The sequence below is a fragment of the Heteronotia binoei genome, chromosome 13, assembly GCF_032191835.1.
Source record: "Heteronotia binoei isolate CCM8104 ecotype False Entrance Well chromosome 13, APGP_CSIRO_Hbin_v1, whole genome shotgun sequence".
In the NCBI taxonomy this organism is placed as follows: domain Eukaryota; kingdom Metazoa; phylum Chordata; class Lepidosauria; order Squamata; family Gekkonidae; genus Heteronotia; species Heteronotia binoei.
The window spans coordinates 69,850,321-69,862,801 of NC_083235.1; the positions used below are offsets into that span (position 1 = coordinate 69,850,321).

General features: G+C 47.4%; 1 protein-coding gene across 1 annotated transcript in view; it reads right to left on the minus strand.

Annotated features, from left to right (window-relative positions):
* FOXJ1 (forkhead box J1) overlaps positions 1-12,481 on the minus strand; it is a 35,023-nt gene that overhangs the window by 14,746 nt on the left and 7,796 nt on the right. The window contains exon 2 of the mRNA XM_060252759.1: positions 6,151-6,729. Within this exon, the coding sequence (XP_060108742.1) occupies positions 6,151-6,672 (522 nt within the window). The 5' untranslated portion in view covers positions 6,673-6,729. The remainder of the gene's footprint in view (positions 1-6,150; positions 6,730-12,481) is intronic.

Genomic DNA, 12,481 nt, shown 5'->3' on the forward strand with positions numbered 1-12,481 from the left:
AAGGTCATGAAGCTCTAGGTAAGGAAACAGGTAAGGGCCAAAAAGGACATGCATTACAGTGATGATAGATGTGCCTCCAACAACTATATCACTGTAATCTTTGCCCATTTTTGGCTGGTCCTTCTGCTGAGTCCTTTCTTGGTTCAGTCAGATCTAGCCACAGTAATCCATGCTTAGTTACAACTAGACTGGACTATTACAATGTACATTGTGTGGAGCTACCCTAGATACTGTTCAGAAGCTGCAACTAGTCAGGGCCAGCTTTGGGGAACATGTGACGCTGATATTGTAGCAATTACACTGGCTACTGATCTGTTCCCAAGCCCAATTCAAGGTGCTGTTTTTGCCTTCATAGCTTGGGACTGGGGTATCTGAGAGACCATCTTCTCCCATACGTTCCTGCCCAGGAATTAAGATCATAGGAACAGCCCACCTGACTGTTCCATCAATCAAAGACAATCACTTGGCAGTACATGAAAGAGGGACTTTTTGGTGGCAACACCATTAATATGGAACACCATTCCCGGGGGGGGGGGGTGTGCCTGACTCCCTTACTTTCAGTCTTTAAGAGGCAGTTGAAGACAGTTTTAAGACTGCATTTGATTAATTTGGTGGCAGTCTTAAATGAGGGTTTTAAACTCTGTTTTGTATTATCGTTCTTTATATTGTAAACTGCTTTGAGCGCCATAAAGTGGAAAGGTGGCTCATAAAGGTTTTAAATAAATAAATCGTAGCAGAAGTTCCACAGCTGTAATATATGCCACACTGAGCTCACTGGAAGAAGGTGGGAATATAAACACGAGGGATAAATAATATAAAGAACAACTCACCATCTGGATATATTGTAATCACATGGTGATTATCCCTCCTCCCCTGCCATTAGCCAGGAAACTCTGTTGAGCAGTCCTGAGTATTAAAGCTCTGGGCAGGAATCATTCAATACCACCATAAGGAGGAGGCCACTTTTGCTAGAAGTCCTGCTGACCCATCTTACGTCAACTGTAACTTGTGCTCCAACTTTAAATAATCTATTCGCTGCCTCTGTCCTGTGGGCATGAGCGTCTTGCCTCATTTAGCACTTAAGAGATCTGACTGAGGAGAAGGTCAATGTAGGAAGGGTTGGGCTTAAACTCACCCAGATGTACTGGCAGGAAGCAAAATTATATGATTCCATTGGGTCCTGCAGTCCAGTCATGAAGCGACCATTTAGAAGAAGGTGAAATGACTTTGTTTTAGCGTACGGATAATGCGGTGAAGAACATCTCAGTGGGGTTTCTGTCTGAGACTCAGTGCTATAGCTACTCCTCAAGAGTAACCATAACCATATAAATAATACAAATGCCAGGCCTATCAAACATAAGGATGGCAGAATCATATGTGGAGAAAGTTTTCCTTTCACTGAGATGTATTTCTGCGAGAAACAGTGCTTGCACCCTTGGATTGTACTCAGTGTTAACGAAGGGGAAAGCACTACTGTCTTAGAAGGAATATCTGATGGACAAATAAAAAAAATCATGAGGCATGTGGATTACTACAATAATAGAGCCCAAATAAGCATCTTAAAAGATGAGACTGAGAACCCTTATTTGGGGTTCTACCCAGACTTATAGTTGGGTCAGTGTTAGGAACTGTGACTCTGATGTAAAAAGAAATAAAAATCCAAGGGGTGAAGGTCACAATTAGCTGGGCATTGCCCACACTGAAAATTCAGTGATGTGCCTCAAACGGAGAAGTTTACCATACTGCAAAGGAGAGTTATCACCATGTTATCAGTGCACTTTTCAACACTGATAACATGGTGATAACTTGGGTTCTAAGACAAAGATCATTGCAGACTAAAGTCCTACTGATCTAGACCAAAACATTATGGTTTAATGATTCTTTAAGAAGTTATTGGGAAAGTATCGTTTTTCTGTGTTTGACTGCTTCAGAAATTAAATACGTCTGATGAAATATTCCATCCCTTTCACCTTTTTTTATTTAATATTTATTTATTTTCATCTGCTCTCTGACAATCCTCTGTCTGGTTCCTGTTATCCTTTCTACTTCTTTACCGTCCCTCTCATACATTTCTGTGTCTTTAACGTCAATCTTGAGAAGTATCAGCTAGTAAAAGCCAGTTTGGTGTAGTGGTTAAGTGTGCGGACTCTTATCTGGGAGAACCGGGTTTGATTCCCCATTCCTCCACTTGCACCTGCTGGAATGGCCTTGGGTCAGCCATAGCTCTGGCAGAAGTTGTCCTTGAAAGGGCAGCTGCTGTGAGAGCCCTCTCCAGCCCCACCCACCTCACAGGGTGTCTGTTGTGGGGGAGGAAGGGAAAGGAGATTGTGAGCCATTCTGAGACTGTTCGGAGTGGAGGGGGGATGTAAATCCAATATCTTCTTCCACCTCACAGGGTGTCTGTTGTGGGGGGAGGAAGGTAAAGGAGATTGTAAGCCGCTCTGAGACTCTTCGGAGTGGAGGGCGGGATATAAATCCAATATCTTCTTCTTCTTCTTCTAAAATTCAATTATTTGGCTACTCTAACAAGTACTCGATGAGGTGATGCTGCCGGCACCTTTGATTTCCCCACACCAATGGAAATCTGGTGGCAAGAAGAGCAGATTATCTGTTTAACTCCTGTAGAATGCAAAGTTGTCCCTTGATTTAAATGTTTTCCAGGAGTGACACAGATTGGTCTAGACTGGTACCTTCTATTTGTGAAAAGCTAAAATTTGAAAACGGAAATTAATCTGTCAGAGGCAAGTACAGGATATGGAAGACGGTTTCTTGGTGTGAGAGGTTGACTTTCAAAGTCTTTGTAAAAGGCATGGGAGCAAAGAGACATGGGAAGTTTAATGGCCTGCTCTCAAATACATTCAGAATTAACAAGGCCACCCTTCTATGCCAAATGAAGTCAATGTGTTTTGAAGAGTGATACTTTGTTTAGGATTTCACTGTAAATTGCAGGTATCCCAGGGCCAAACAAAACAAATCTTCCCATAATTTATAAAAAGGTAAATATTATCTGTGTGAGGTCCCAGCTAAATCAAAGTGATATCAGTGGGGATACAAAAGAGGAATGGCCTATCATGTGTCTCACTGGTATTAGCCCTGGGGTGGGGGAGAGAAAGGCACATTTATTTTGCTTATCTTTTCCCCCTTCTCGGTCTTATAACAGCTTGGGATGGAGTTGGGAAGGATCGGTCGCAACCCAGCAAACCATGCTGGGTCAGAGAAAGCATGAGCCCTCTCTCCTGCACTGGAACCCAAGTGGCTTCCATTTCCTTCTAAAAATGCTGGAAAGATCTGCTCACAGATCTCCCACCCTTACATGCAGCTTGCCTCTGAAGAACAATTGTCGTTACTTTTCATACTTTATGACCGCCAAGACAGAAATGTTCCTGAGCCATAGTCATAAGTGCGCCAAAATTCAGAAAATGCATCATTGCTCACTTCTCTAGCTTCAATGCCTCCTGACCTTGTAGATCCTTGGCCCCCATATCCCCAAGTTATAAGCGACTGTAGCAGTAGGCCTACAGTTTAAATTCCTTTCCAATTTTTAACACTGTCCTTAATTTAACAAAGTCCAACATTCACCCCCTTCTCCTCTTCTTCTTCCAAGCTTTCAAACTTTCTCTTTCCCACCTTCTAATAGTATTTTGTTTGTTTTAAAATCGTCCCGGAATGGTAGATAACAATCGGTACCTTTTTCTAAGGTCATCCAGATCAACACTGGTCTCGTACAGCATCAGATGTTTAGCAGTCTCAAAGAAGATTAGGATCTTGTCAAGCTTATGTCAAATAAATGACTCTGTAAGCTTCTGCAGATGATGAATATGCAACTCTTCTCCGGGGATCCCTCAAAGCCTCAAAAGAGCCCCCCTCCCGGGATTCCCTTTTAGCCAAGGTAAATCACCTCAAAGTTTCCTGTGCATATCTTGACTAATCTCTCACTGAGAAAAGTAGGCAGAAGGCAAAAATTTGCCCTTTACTACCCCGAACAGAAGCTCCAGTCTGCCCCCCTTAGAGAGGCAGGTCAGCTCAGCATTCTCCAAATCCCGGAAGTCAAGACTGTTGGGAGAATCAGCCCTGCAATCTTCGGGTGTATAATAAACCAGACACTTGGCCACTGCACTTCACCTTCTTACCTCCTTATCCTTCCTCCAATTTTTCTTTTTTATTTATTCATCTATACCCTGCTTTTGTCCCCAGTGGGGAGTTCCAAAGTGGCTTTATCATATCATTCTCTCCCCTCCATTTTTATCCTCACCACAACCACCCTGTGAGGCAGGTTTGGTTAAGACAGATTGGCTCAAGGTTATCTTAGCAAGCTTCCATGGCAAAAGTGAGGATTCGAACCTGGTTTTCCCAGACCCTAGTCCAACACCATAACCACTACTGCTGGCTCTCCTTATCTCTCCACCTGTTTTTTCTCTTTCACTTTGTCCTCACTGGCGTGTTGTGCTTATTTCTACACTAGGCTTCCCAAACCCCCGATTTGGAGCCTCCTCCTCCCCCCGCTGGCCAAAAATTCAGAAAGCGGGGGGAATGGCAGCCCTTCCCACCCAGCCCCAATCCCAGCAGCTTCTCCTCTCCCGTTCCCACCGATCCCCAATGCTTCTCCTCCTCCCTTCCCTTCTCACCTCGATTGCAGCAGCTTCTCCTTGCCCCTCCCCTTCCCACCCAGCTCTATCGCAGCAGCCGGAGCTTTCCCAGGCTGCTTCCTGCCCCGCCCCAAAGGACCATGTGCCTTTGCACCTCCGGAGGTGGTGAAAGGCTTCAACTTTCTGTGCCTGTGTCTGTTGCTGAAATAAGCTGGCTGGTGAGTAGAGAGGGCAATCCCCTACATCAGATTTGCGAGAAGGGGTGTGTGTGTGTGTGTGTGGAGAGGGAAACGTCTTCATTGTTAGCTATGGAAATCGTTTCTCATAGGGTATAATGGGGAATTGATCTGGAGGTTTCGGGGGCTCTGGGGGAGCTATTTTTTGAGGTAGAGGCACCAAATTTTCAGTATAGTATCTAGTGCCTCTCCCCAAAGTACCCCCCAAGTTTCAAAACGATTGGACCAGGGGGTCCAATTATATGAGCCCCAAAAGAAGGTGCCCCTATCCTTCATTATTTCCTAAGACATTTTAAAAAGTGTGCTGTCCCTTTAAATGTGATGGCCAGAACTCCCTTGGAGTTCAGTTATGCTTGTCACACCCTTGTTCCTGGCTCCGCCCCAATGTCTCCTGGCTCCACCCCCAAAGTCCCCAGATATTTCTTGAATTGGACTTGGCAACCCTATTCTACACTGTGCATGGAGCATCTAGAACCTCCTTAAGTGACTATAGTTACTGTGATTTCTGTAGTCTTAGAAAAAGGACAGTAATTCCCTCAGTCATCCTTAGCATGTGTCCTGCAAGGAAGACATAAAGATAATTACTATCTTCACAATGAGCAAATGCCTGTTTACATTTTCTGCCGTCTAATTTACAGCAACCTCTGCGTGCTACTAACTGCTTACTGCAGGCAAAACATTTTTGATAGGAGACATACCAAGCAACCATAATTGCACCTTTGGGAAAAGGAAGGGTAGAAAGGAGCTACCGCATGAATATTACCATAATGTATTTGCTTTCTAGTGTTAAAGGGGGAACATAAAGAGAATTCTTCCTCTTGGCCCCTCCCCCCCCAAAAAAAATTAGCCTGACCAATGGTGTACCAACATGAGTCCCCTATCAGATGGCAAAAAATGAAAATTAGGGAACCTTGATCTTAGCTGTGTGAGGAACAATGATCCATGAAGTAGGATGCTAATGCCCACATTAGAGCTATAAAGAACTATTTCTTGGCCAATCACAGATTATTATGAACTCTGCACAAGGAGGCCTCGGAGCACTATCTCAGCTTCTTGACGGTGAATCTATTATTTGTGACACTTCCCTCACAAGGCGGTTGTGAGGATTAAAACCATTTTGGAAATTTATCAGTGACAGCAACGACGTCATATTATCAATCTTGACTTGGGAGACACAGGGAGCCTTCAACCACGATGAAGTATCAATGGATTCTGTTTTCTTTTCCCCTCGGAGGAGAAGAGGTGCATCATAAAACGTCACCCACATTTCGTGACTGACCTCATTCCCAAAGGCAGTTGCCCAAGTGGGGAGGGACATAACCACTTACCTGCCATGTGGGGTCAGCATGCCGGAAGTAGCAGAAATTATCTGTAATCCACTTATAGATGTCTGAGAGGGTGATTTTAGTTTTCTTGCTGGTTTCCATTGCCATGCAGATGAGTGTGGCATAGGAATAAGGAGGCTTCACGTGGGGATTCGTCTTGTAATCGATGTCTTCCAACGGCTGGCCTTGTAGATGTGCAGTCCTGGATGTGGAGGAGGAGATGGGTTTGCCCGGAGTATGGGGCATCCCCATGCAAGCTGGATCACCAGCCAAGGGAGAACATGGCGCAGCCGATCCAGGAATTTTGTGATACCCATGGGGATCAGTGCTGCACGGGGAGGAGGAGGACTTGCCCATGTTGGCATTGATGATGGAGAACTCTTGAAGCCACTGTAAGCTGGTCAAGCTGTCGTCCAAGTTGCCCGAGTCTGCCATGCTGCTCTCCTGGCCTTTCTCTTCCTCTGATTGCATGTTCAGCCAGTTGTCAGTCATGTCAGTAGAAGGCAAAATAGGGAGGTCCAGCATTCAGGAGTTGTGGGGGAACGGGAAGAGGGGAAAGGGAAAGGGCAGGGAGTGACAGTCCTGCAACAGCAACATAAAGATGTTCAAGATCCCGGACATCTAGCAAACAAACAGTTTAGCAGGTTACTTTTCAGTCCAACACTCTCAAAGCACTGGAGTCAAATATATCCTTAATGTGTCCCCCAGGGAATCGAGTCACGCCTGGGTGCAGGAACTCAAATCGACCCGCTTAACTATCTTGCTTTATGTGGCCCATGGCGACGAGGCTGTGGAATTCATCCCAGTGCTGCCTTCTCCCTTTTGGGGCAAGATTTTTCTCAATCGATCAAGATTTTTGTTTTGTTGCTACTGAAACTACGTTAAAATCCAGATAGAAACATGCAAATGAAATAAAGAGCAGGACCTCTTTCTGGGTAACAACATTTGCTGCAATCCATTAAGTGGTAGGAGTTACAACAGTGACACCCTTCAGCATTTGCCCAATTAATCTAGAGCAATGCAGGGTAGCACATATTTGATTTCTCTCTTCAGGTACAACCACTATCATCTTTACAAAGCAGCAGATACACATGTAGAAATATGTTTGCCATCCAACTTAGAAAGGGGATGCCTAATGTCCCCTCTCCTCCCAAACGCTTTGGCTTTCCAAACCTATGCTTGGGACACCTAATCAAAATGGGAAATCTGTTTCCAGCACCCACAATCCATAACTCGAATCTCTTTAATTCAACAGAGCCGGTACCAATCTATGCGCTACGAACATTTTTATATCAGTCCTATCGATTTTCACAGCACTTCACGTAACGTCCTTAGCATTCCTCCTGATACGAAGCAGTCTTGGCTCAAAGCCACCTGCTCGGGCTCAGCTGGTTTCTGGATCGAGTTGTAAAAGGACGCCAGTGCGGCTTTAGAAATCATATCGACCTTGTTTGCAAAACACAACCTACGCTATAGAAGTTATTCAGATCGGCGAGCCAGGCCAAAGACTGCAGCTTCCGTGAAGCCCTTGTTTTTCTATTTCCAGCCCTCCTCCTTACCCCAAACGAGACATTTTTAAAGATGCTAACCACTCAGACCTCAAACGCACAAAACTATATCAAAACACCACATATCTTTATGAAGAAGGCCGCTACGGTGGGTATACTTGCAATTGCCTACTTGACTGATTTCTTGGAAGGGCTTGACATTAGGGCACTCGAACCTAACGCGCTTGTGTTTAAAAAGGAGTGGAAGAAATTTAGAGGATATGTAGAGAGAGAGAGAGAGAGTGGAAAGTAAAAAGACATTGGACAATTTTTTAATATAAATATGAGAAAAGAAAGATCTTGAACGTTGATCGGTTAAGGGTACCTTTATAACTGAACTTAAATCTAGAACTGAACTTAAATCTAGAGGATATGTAGAGAGAGAGAGAGAGTGGAACGTAAAAAGACACTGGACAATTTTTTAATATGAATACGAGAAAAGAAAGATCTTGAACGTTGATCGGTTAAGGGTACCTTTATAACTGAACTTAAATCTAGAACTGAACTTAAATCTAGAGGATATGTAGAGAGAGAGAGAGTGGAACGTAAAAAGACACTGGACAATTTTTTAATATGAATACGAGAAAAGAAAGATCTTGAACGTTGATCGGTTAAGGGTACCTTTATAACTGAACTTAAATCTAGAACTGAACTTAAATCTAGAGGATATGTAGAGAGAGAGAGAGTGGAACCTAAAAAGACACTGGACAATTTTTTAATATGAATATGAGAAAAGAAAGATCTTGAACGTTGATCGGTTAAGGGTACCTTTATAACTGAACTTAAATCTAGAACCTCGGCGGGAGTCTAGCAAGGGCGGGAGGGGGGACTGGAAACTATCCTATGGGTTAGAGATAGGGATGATAAAATTAGCTATTGTTACCATACGTTATTAATAAAATTGCTTCAAGCGAAAAACCTAAGGTGCTGGGGTGCGGTGCAATTCCCAGTTCTAACATCAGGTAGGAAAGAGGGCTCAAGGTGACCAGGGAGCCTCACCTGGCAGAAAGACAAGAATCCCCTTCCTCTTACCTGCTCCTACCAGGAAACCCCCAAATGTTTCCAGCTCCCCCCGACCGTTGCGCGGGATTCAAGGGGGGGGGGAGAAAAAAAAGGGGGGGGGAGAGCAGGGGATCCGTTTCTGCAGCTCCCCCGTCGGATGAAGCCGGAGCCTTGGCGCTGCCCGAGCTCTTTCCTGGCGGAGCCGCTGTGATTTGTAAGCAACAGAAGCACTGTCAATAAGTAGCTGCTGGAAAAGGCTTCTCCGGCTGCTATGGAGACGCTCCGCCTCTATCAACAGCTTCTGCCCTTCCCATTGGCCTTCGCGTCTCCATGGTGAAGGCGAGCGCTTGGCGGTTTTTGCTCCCCCCCCCCCGGTCCCTCCCTCCCGCAGTTTCGCTTCTTTGCCCAAAGTTTAGCGCCGCTCCTTCCCTCCGGCCCCCCGGTCGAGCTCGTTCCCCCTCCGCCGCCTCGCCTTGGCCCCCCCGGCGCGCTTTTACGCACGGCTCGGAGCGAGGGGAGCCCTTTGCAACGCGCCGCGAAGCCTGCAGGCGCAGAGCTCCCCCGAAGCTGCCAGGCGCCGTTTGCAAAGGGCATTTGGGGGGGGGGGGGAAGAGGTGGGAGGGGAGGGGAGAGAGCGGCTGCCCAGTCGAGCCCCTGCTGGGCGGCGGGAGCTGCGCCCAGCGGACGCTGCGGGTTTCATGGTAGGGTTGCCAAGTCCGAGTCAAGAAATAGCTGGGGACTTTGGGGGTGGAGCCAGGAGACTTTGGGGGTGGAGCCAGGAGACATTGGGGTGGAGCCAGGAACAAGGGTTGCCAAGTCCGATTCAAGAAATATCTGGGGACTTTGGGGGTGGAGCCAGGAGACATTGGGGTGGAGCCAGGAACAAGGGTTGCCAAGTCCGATTCAAGAAATATCTGGGGACTTTGGGGGTGGAGCCAGGAGACATTGGGGTGGAGCCAGGAACAAGGGTTGCCAAGTCCGAGTCAAGAAATATCTGGGGACTTTGGGGGTGGAGCCAGGAGACTTTGGGGGTGGAGCCAGGAGACATTGGGGTGGAGCCAGGAACAAGGGTTGCCAAGTCCGATTCAAGAAATATCTGGGGACTTTGGGGGTGGAGCCAGGAGACATTGGGGTGGAGCCAGGAACAAGGGTTGCCAAGTCCGATTCAAGAAATATCTGGGGACTTTGGGGGTGGAGCCAGGAGACATTGGGGTGGAGCCAGGAACAAGGGTTGCCAAGTCCGATTCAAGAAATATCTGGGGACTTTGGGGGTGGAGCCAGGAGACATTGGGGTGGAGCCAGGAACAAGGGTTGCCAAGTCCGAGTCAAGAAATATCTGGGGACTTTGGGGGTGGAGCCAGGAGACTTTGGGGGTGGAGCCAGGAGACATTGGGGTGGAGCCAGGAACAAGGGTTGCCAAGTCCGATTCAAGAAATATCTGGGGACTTTGGGGGTGGAGCCAGGAGACATTGGGGTGGAGCCAGGAGACTTTGGGGGTGGAGCCAGGAGACATTGGGGTGGAGCCAGGAACAAGGGTTGCCAAGTCCGATTCAAGAAATATCTGGGGACTTTGGGGGTGGAGCCAGGAGACATTGGGGTGGAGCCAGGAACAAGGGTTGCCAAGTCCGATTCAAGAAATATCTGGGGACTTTGGGGGTGGAGCCAGGAGACTTTGGGTGTGGAGCCAGGAGACATTGGGGGCAGAGCCAGGAGCAAGGGTGTGACAAGCAAAATTGAACTCCAAAGGGAGTTCTGGCCCTCACATTTAAAGGGACGGCACAACTTTTAAAATGCCTTCCTTCCATAGGAAATAATGAAGGATAGGGGCACCTGCTTTTGGGGCTCGTAGAATTGGACCCCCCGGGTCCAATCCTTTTGAAACTTGGGGGGTATTTTGGGGAGAGGCGCTAGATGCTATACTGAAAATTTGGCGCCTCTACCTCAAAAAACAGCCCCCCCAGAGTTCCTGATACCCGCTGATCAATTCCCCATAATTCCCTATGGGAATCGTTCATGGGGGTGCATAATGGCTGTGGGGGTGGGGCTTCCCCCGCTGGCCAGCTGGCTGGGGGAGGGGGGAAGCCTGTAAAACCGGGGGATCCCCCGCTGGGACCTGGGGATTGGGAAGCCTATTTCATGGAGACAAATGAAAGTCCGCTTGCAACAGCGCCCAGATGCCCCTTCTTCTGCAGGATGCTCAAAGGGGGTGGAGGGGGGGGAGAGAAGGGGGGAAAAACACACACGCACCAGAATCCTTCTGCCAAGAACAAGCAACCCAGCAACCGGCAAGAGCCCGGCCCTGAAAAGAAACGGACCCGTTTCCAACCGCCTGCTCTTGCCTTTCCACTGCGGGGTGACATGAGAGAAGGTTACAGGATGATGCATGGGATGGAGAAGGTCGAGAAAGAAGTCCTTTTCTCCCTTTCTCACGATGCAAGGACTCGTGGGCATTCGATGAAATTGCTGAGCAGTCAGGTTAGAACGGATAAAAGGACGTACTTCTTCACCCAAAGGGCGGTTAACGTGTGGAATTCACTGCCGCAGGAGGTGGCGGCGGCTACAAGCATAGCCAGCTTCAAGAGGGGGTTAAATAAAAATATGGAGCAGAGGTTCATCAGTGGCTATTAGCCACAGAGTGTATATATATGTGTGTGTATATATATCTGTATCTATATATGTGTGTGTGTGTATAAATTTTTTGGCCACTGTGTGACACAGAGTGTTGGACTGGATGGGCCATTGGCCTGATCCAACATGGCTTCTCTTATGTTCTTATGTGACTCAGAGTGTTGCACTGGATGGACCATTGGCCTGATCCAGCATGGCTTCTCTTATGTTCTTCTGTGACACAGTATTGAACTGGATGGGCCACTGGCCTGATCCAACAGGGCTTCTCTTATGTTCTTATGTGACTCAGAGTGTTGCACTGGATGGACCATTGGCCTGATCCAGCATGGCTTCTCTTATGTTCTTCTGTGAAACAGTGTTGAACTGGATGGGCCACTGGCCTGATCCAACAGGGCTTCTCTTATGTTCTTATGTGACACAGAGTGTTGGACTGGAGGGGCCATTGGCCTGATCCAACATGGCTTCTCTTATGTTCTTATGTGACTCAGAGTGTTGCACTGGATGGACCATTGGCCTGATCCAGCATGGCTTCTCTTATGTTCTTCTGTGACACAGTGTTGAACTGGATGGGCCACAGGCCTGATCCAACATGGCTTCTCTTATGTGACACAGAGTGTTGGACTGGATGGGCCACAGGCCTGATCCAACATGGCTTCTCTTATGTGACACAGAGTGTTGGACTGGATGGGCCATTGGCCTGATCCAACATGGCTTCTCTTAGGTTCTTACGTGACACAGAGTGTTGGACTGGATGGGCCACTGGCCTGATCCAGCATGGCTTCTCTTATGTTCTTCTGTGACACAGTGTTGAACTGGATGGGCCACAGGCCTGATCCAACATGGCTTCTCTTATGTGACACAGAGTGTTGGACTGGATGGGCCATTGGCCTGATCCAACATGGCTTCTCTTAGGTTCTTACGTGACACAGAGTGTTGCACTGGATGGGCCATTGGCTTGATCCATTGGCTTTTCTTATGTTCTTTCACCAGGGCAAATCTCTTCACTCCACCCTGTCCTCAGACGTTGGCTTCCCCGGGTTTCTTTTCCACTCCCCCGCCCGAAGCTCCAGCAGGCATTACCTCGCCTTTGAAGATTGTATTTGTGAGAAAACAATAAAGAGCGATTGCGGGGGTGAGGGGGGGAGTATTCATGTGAA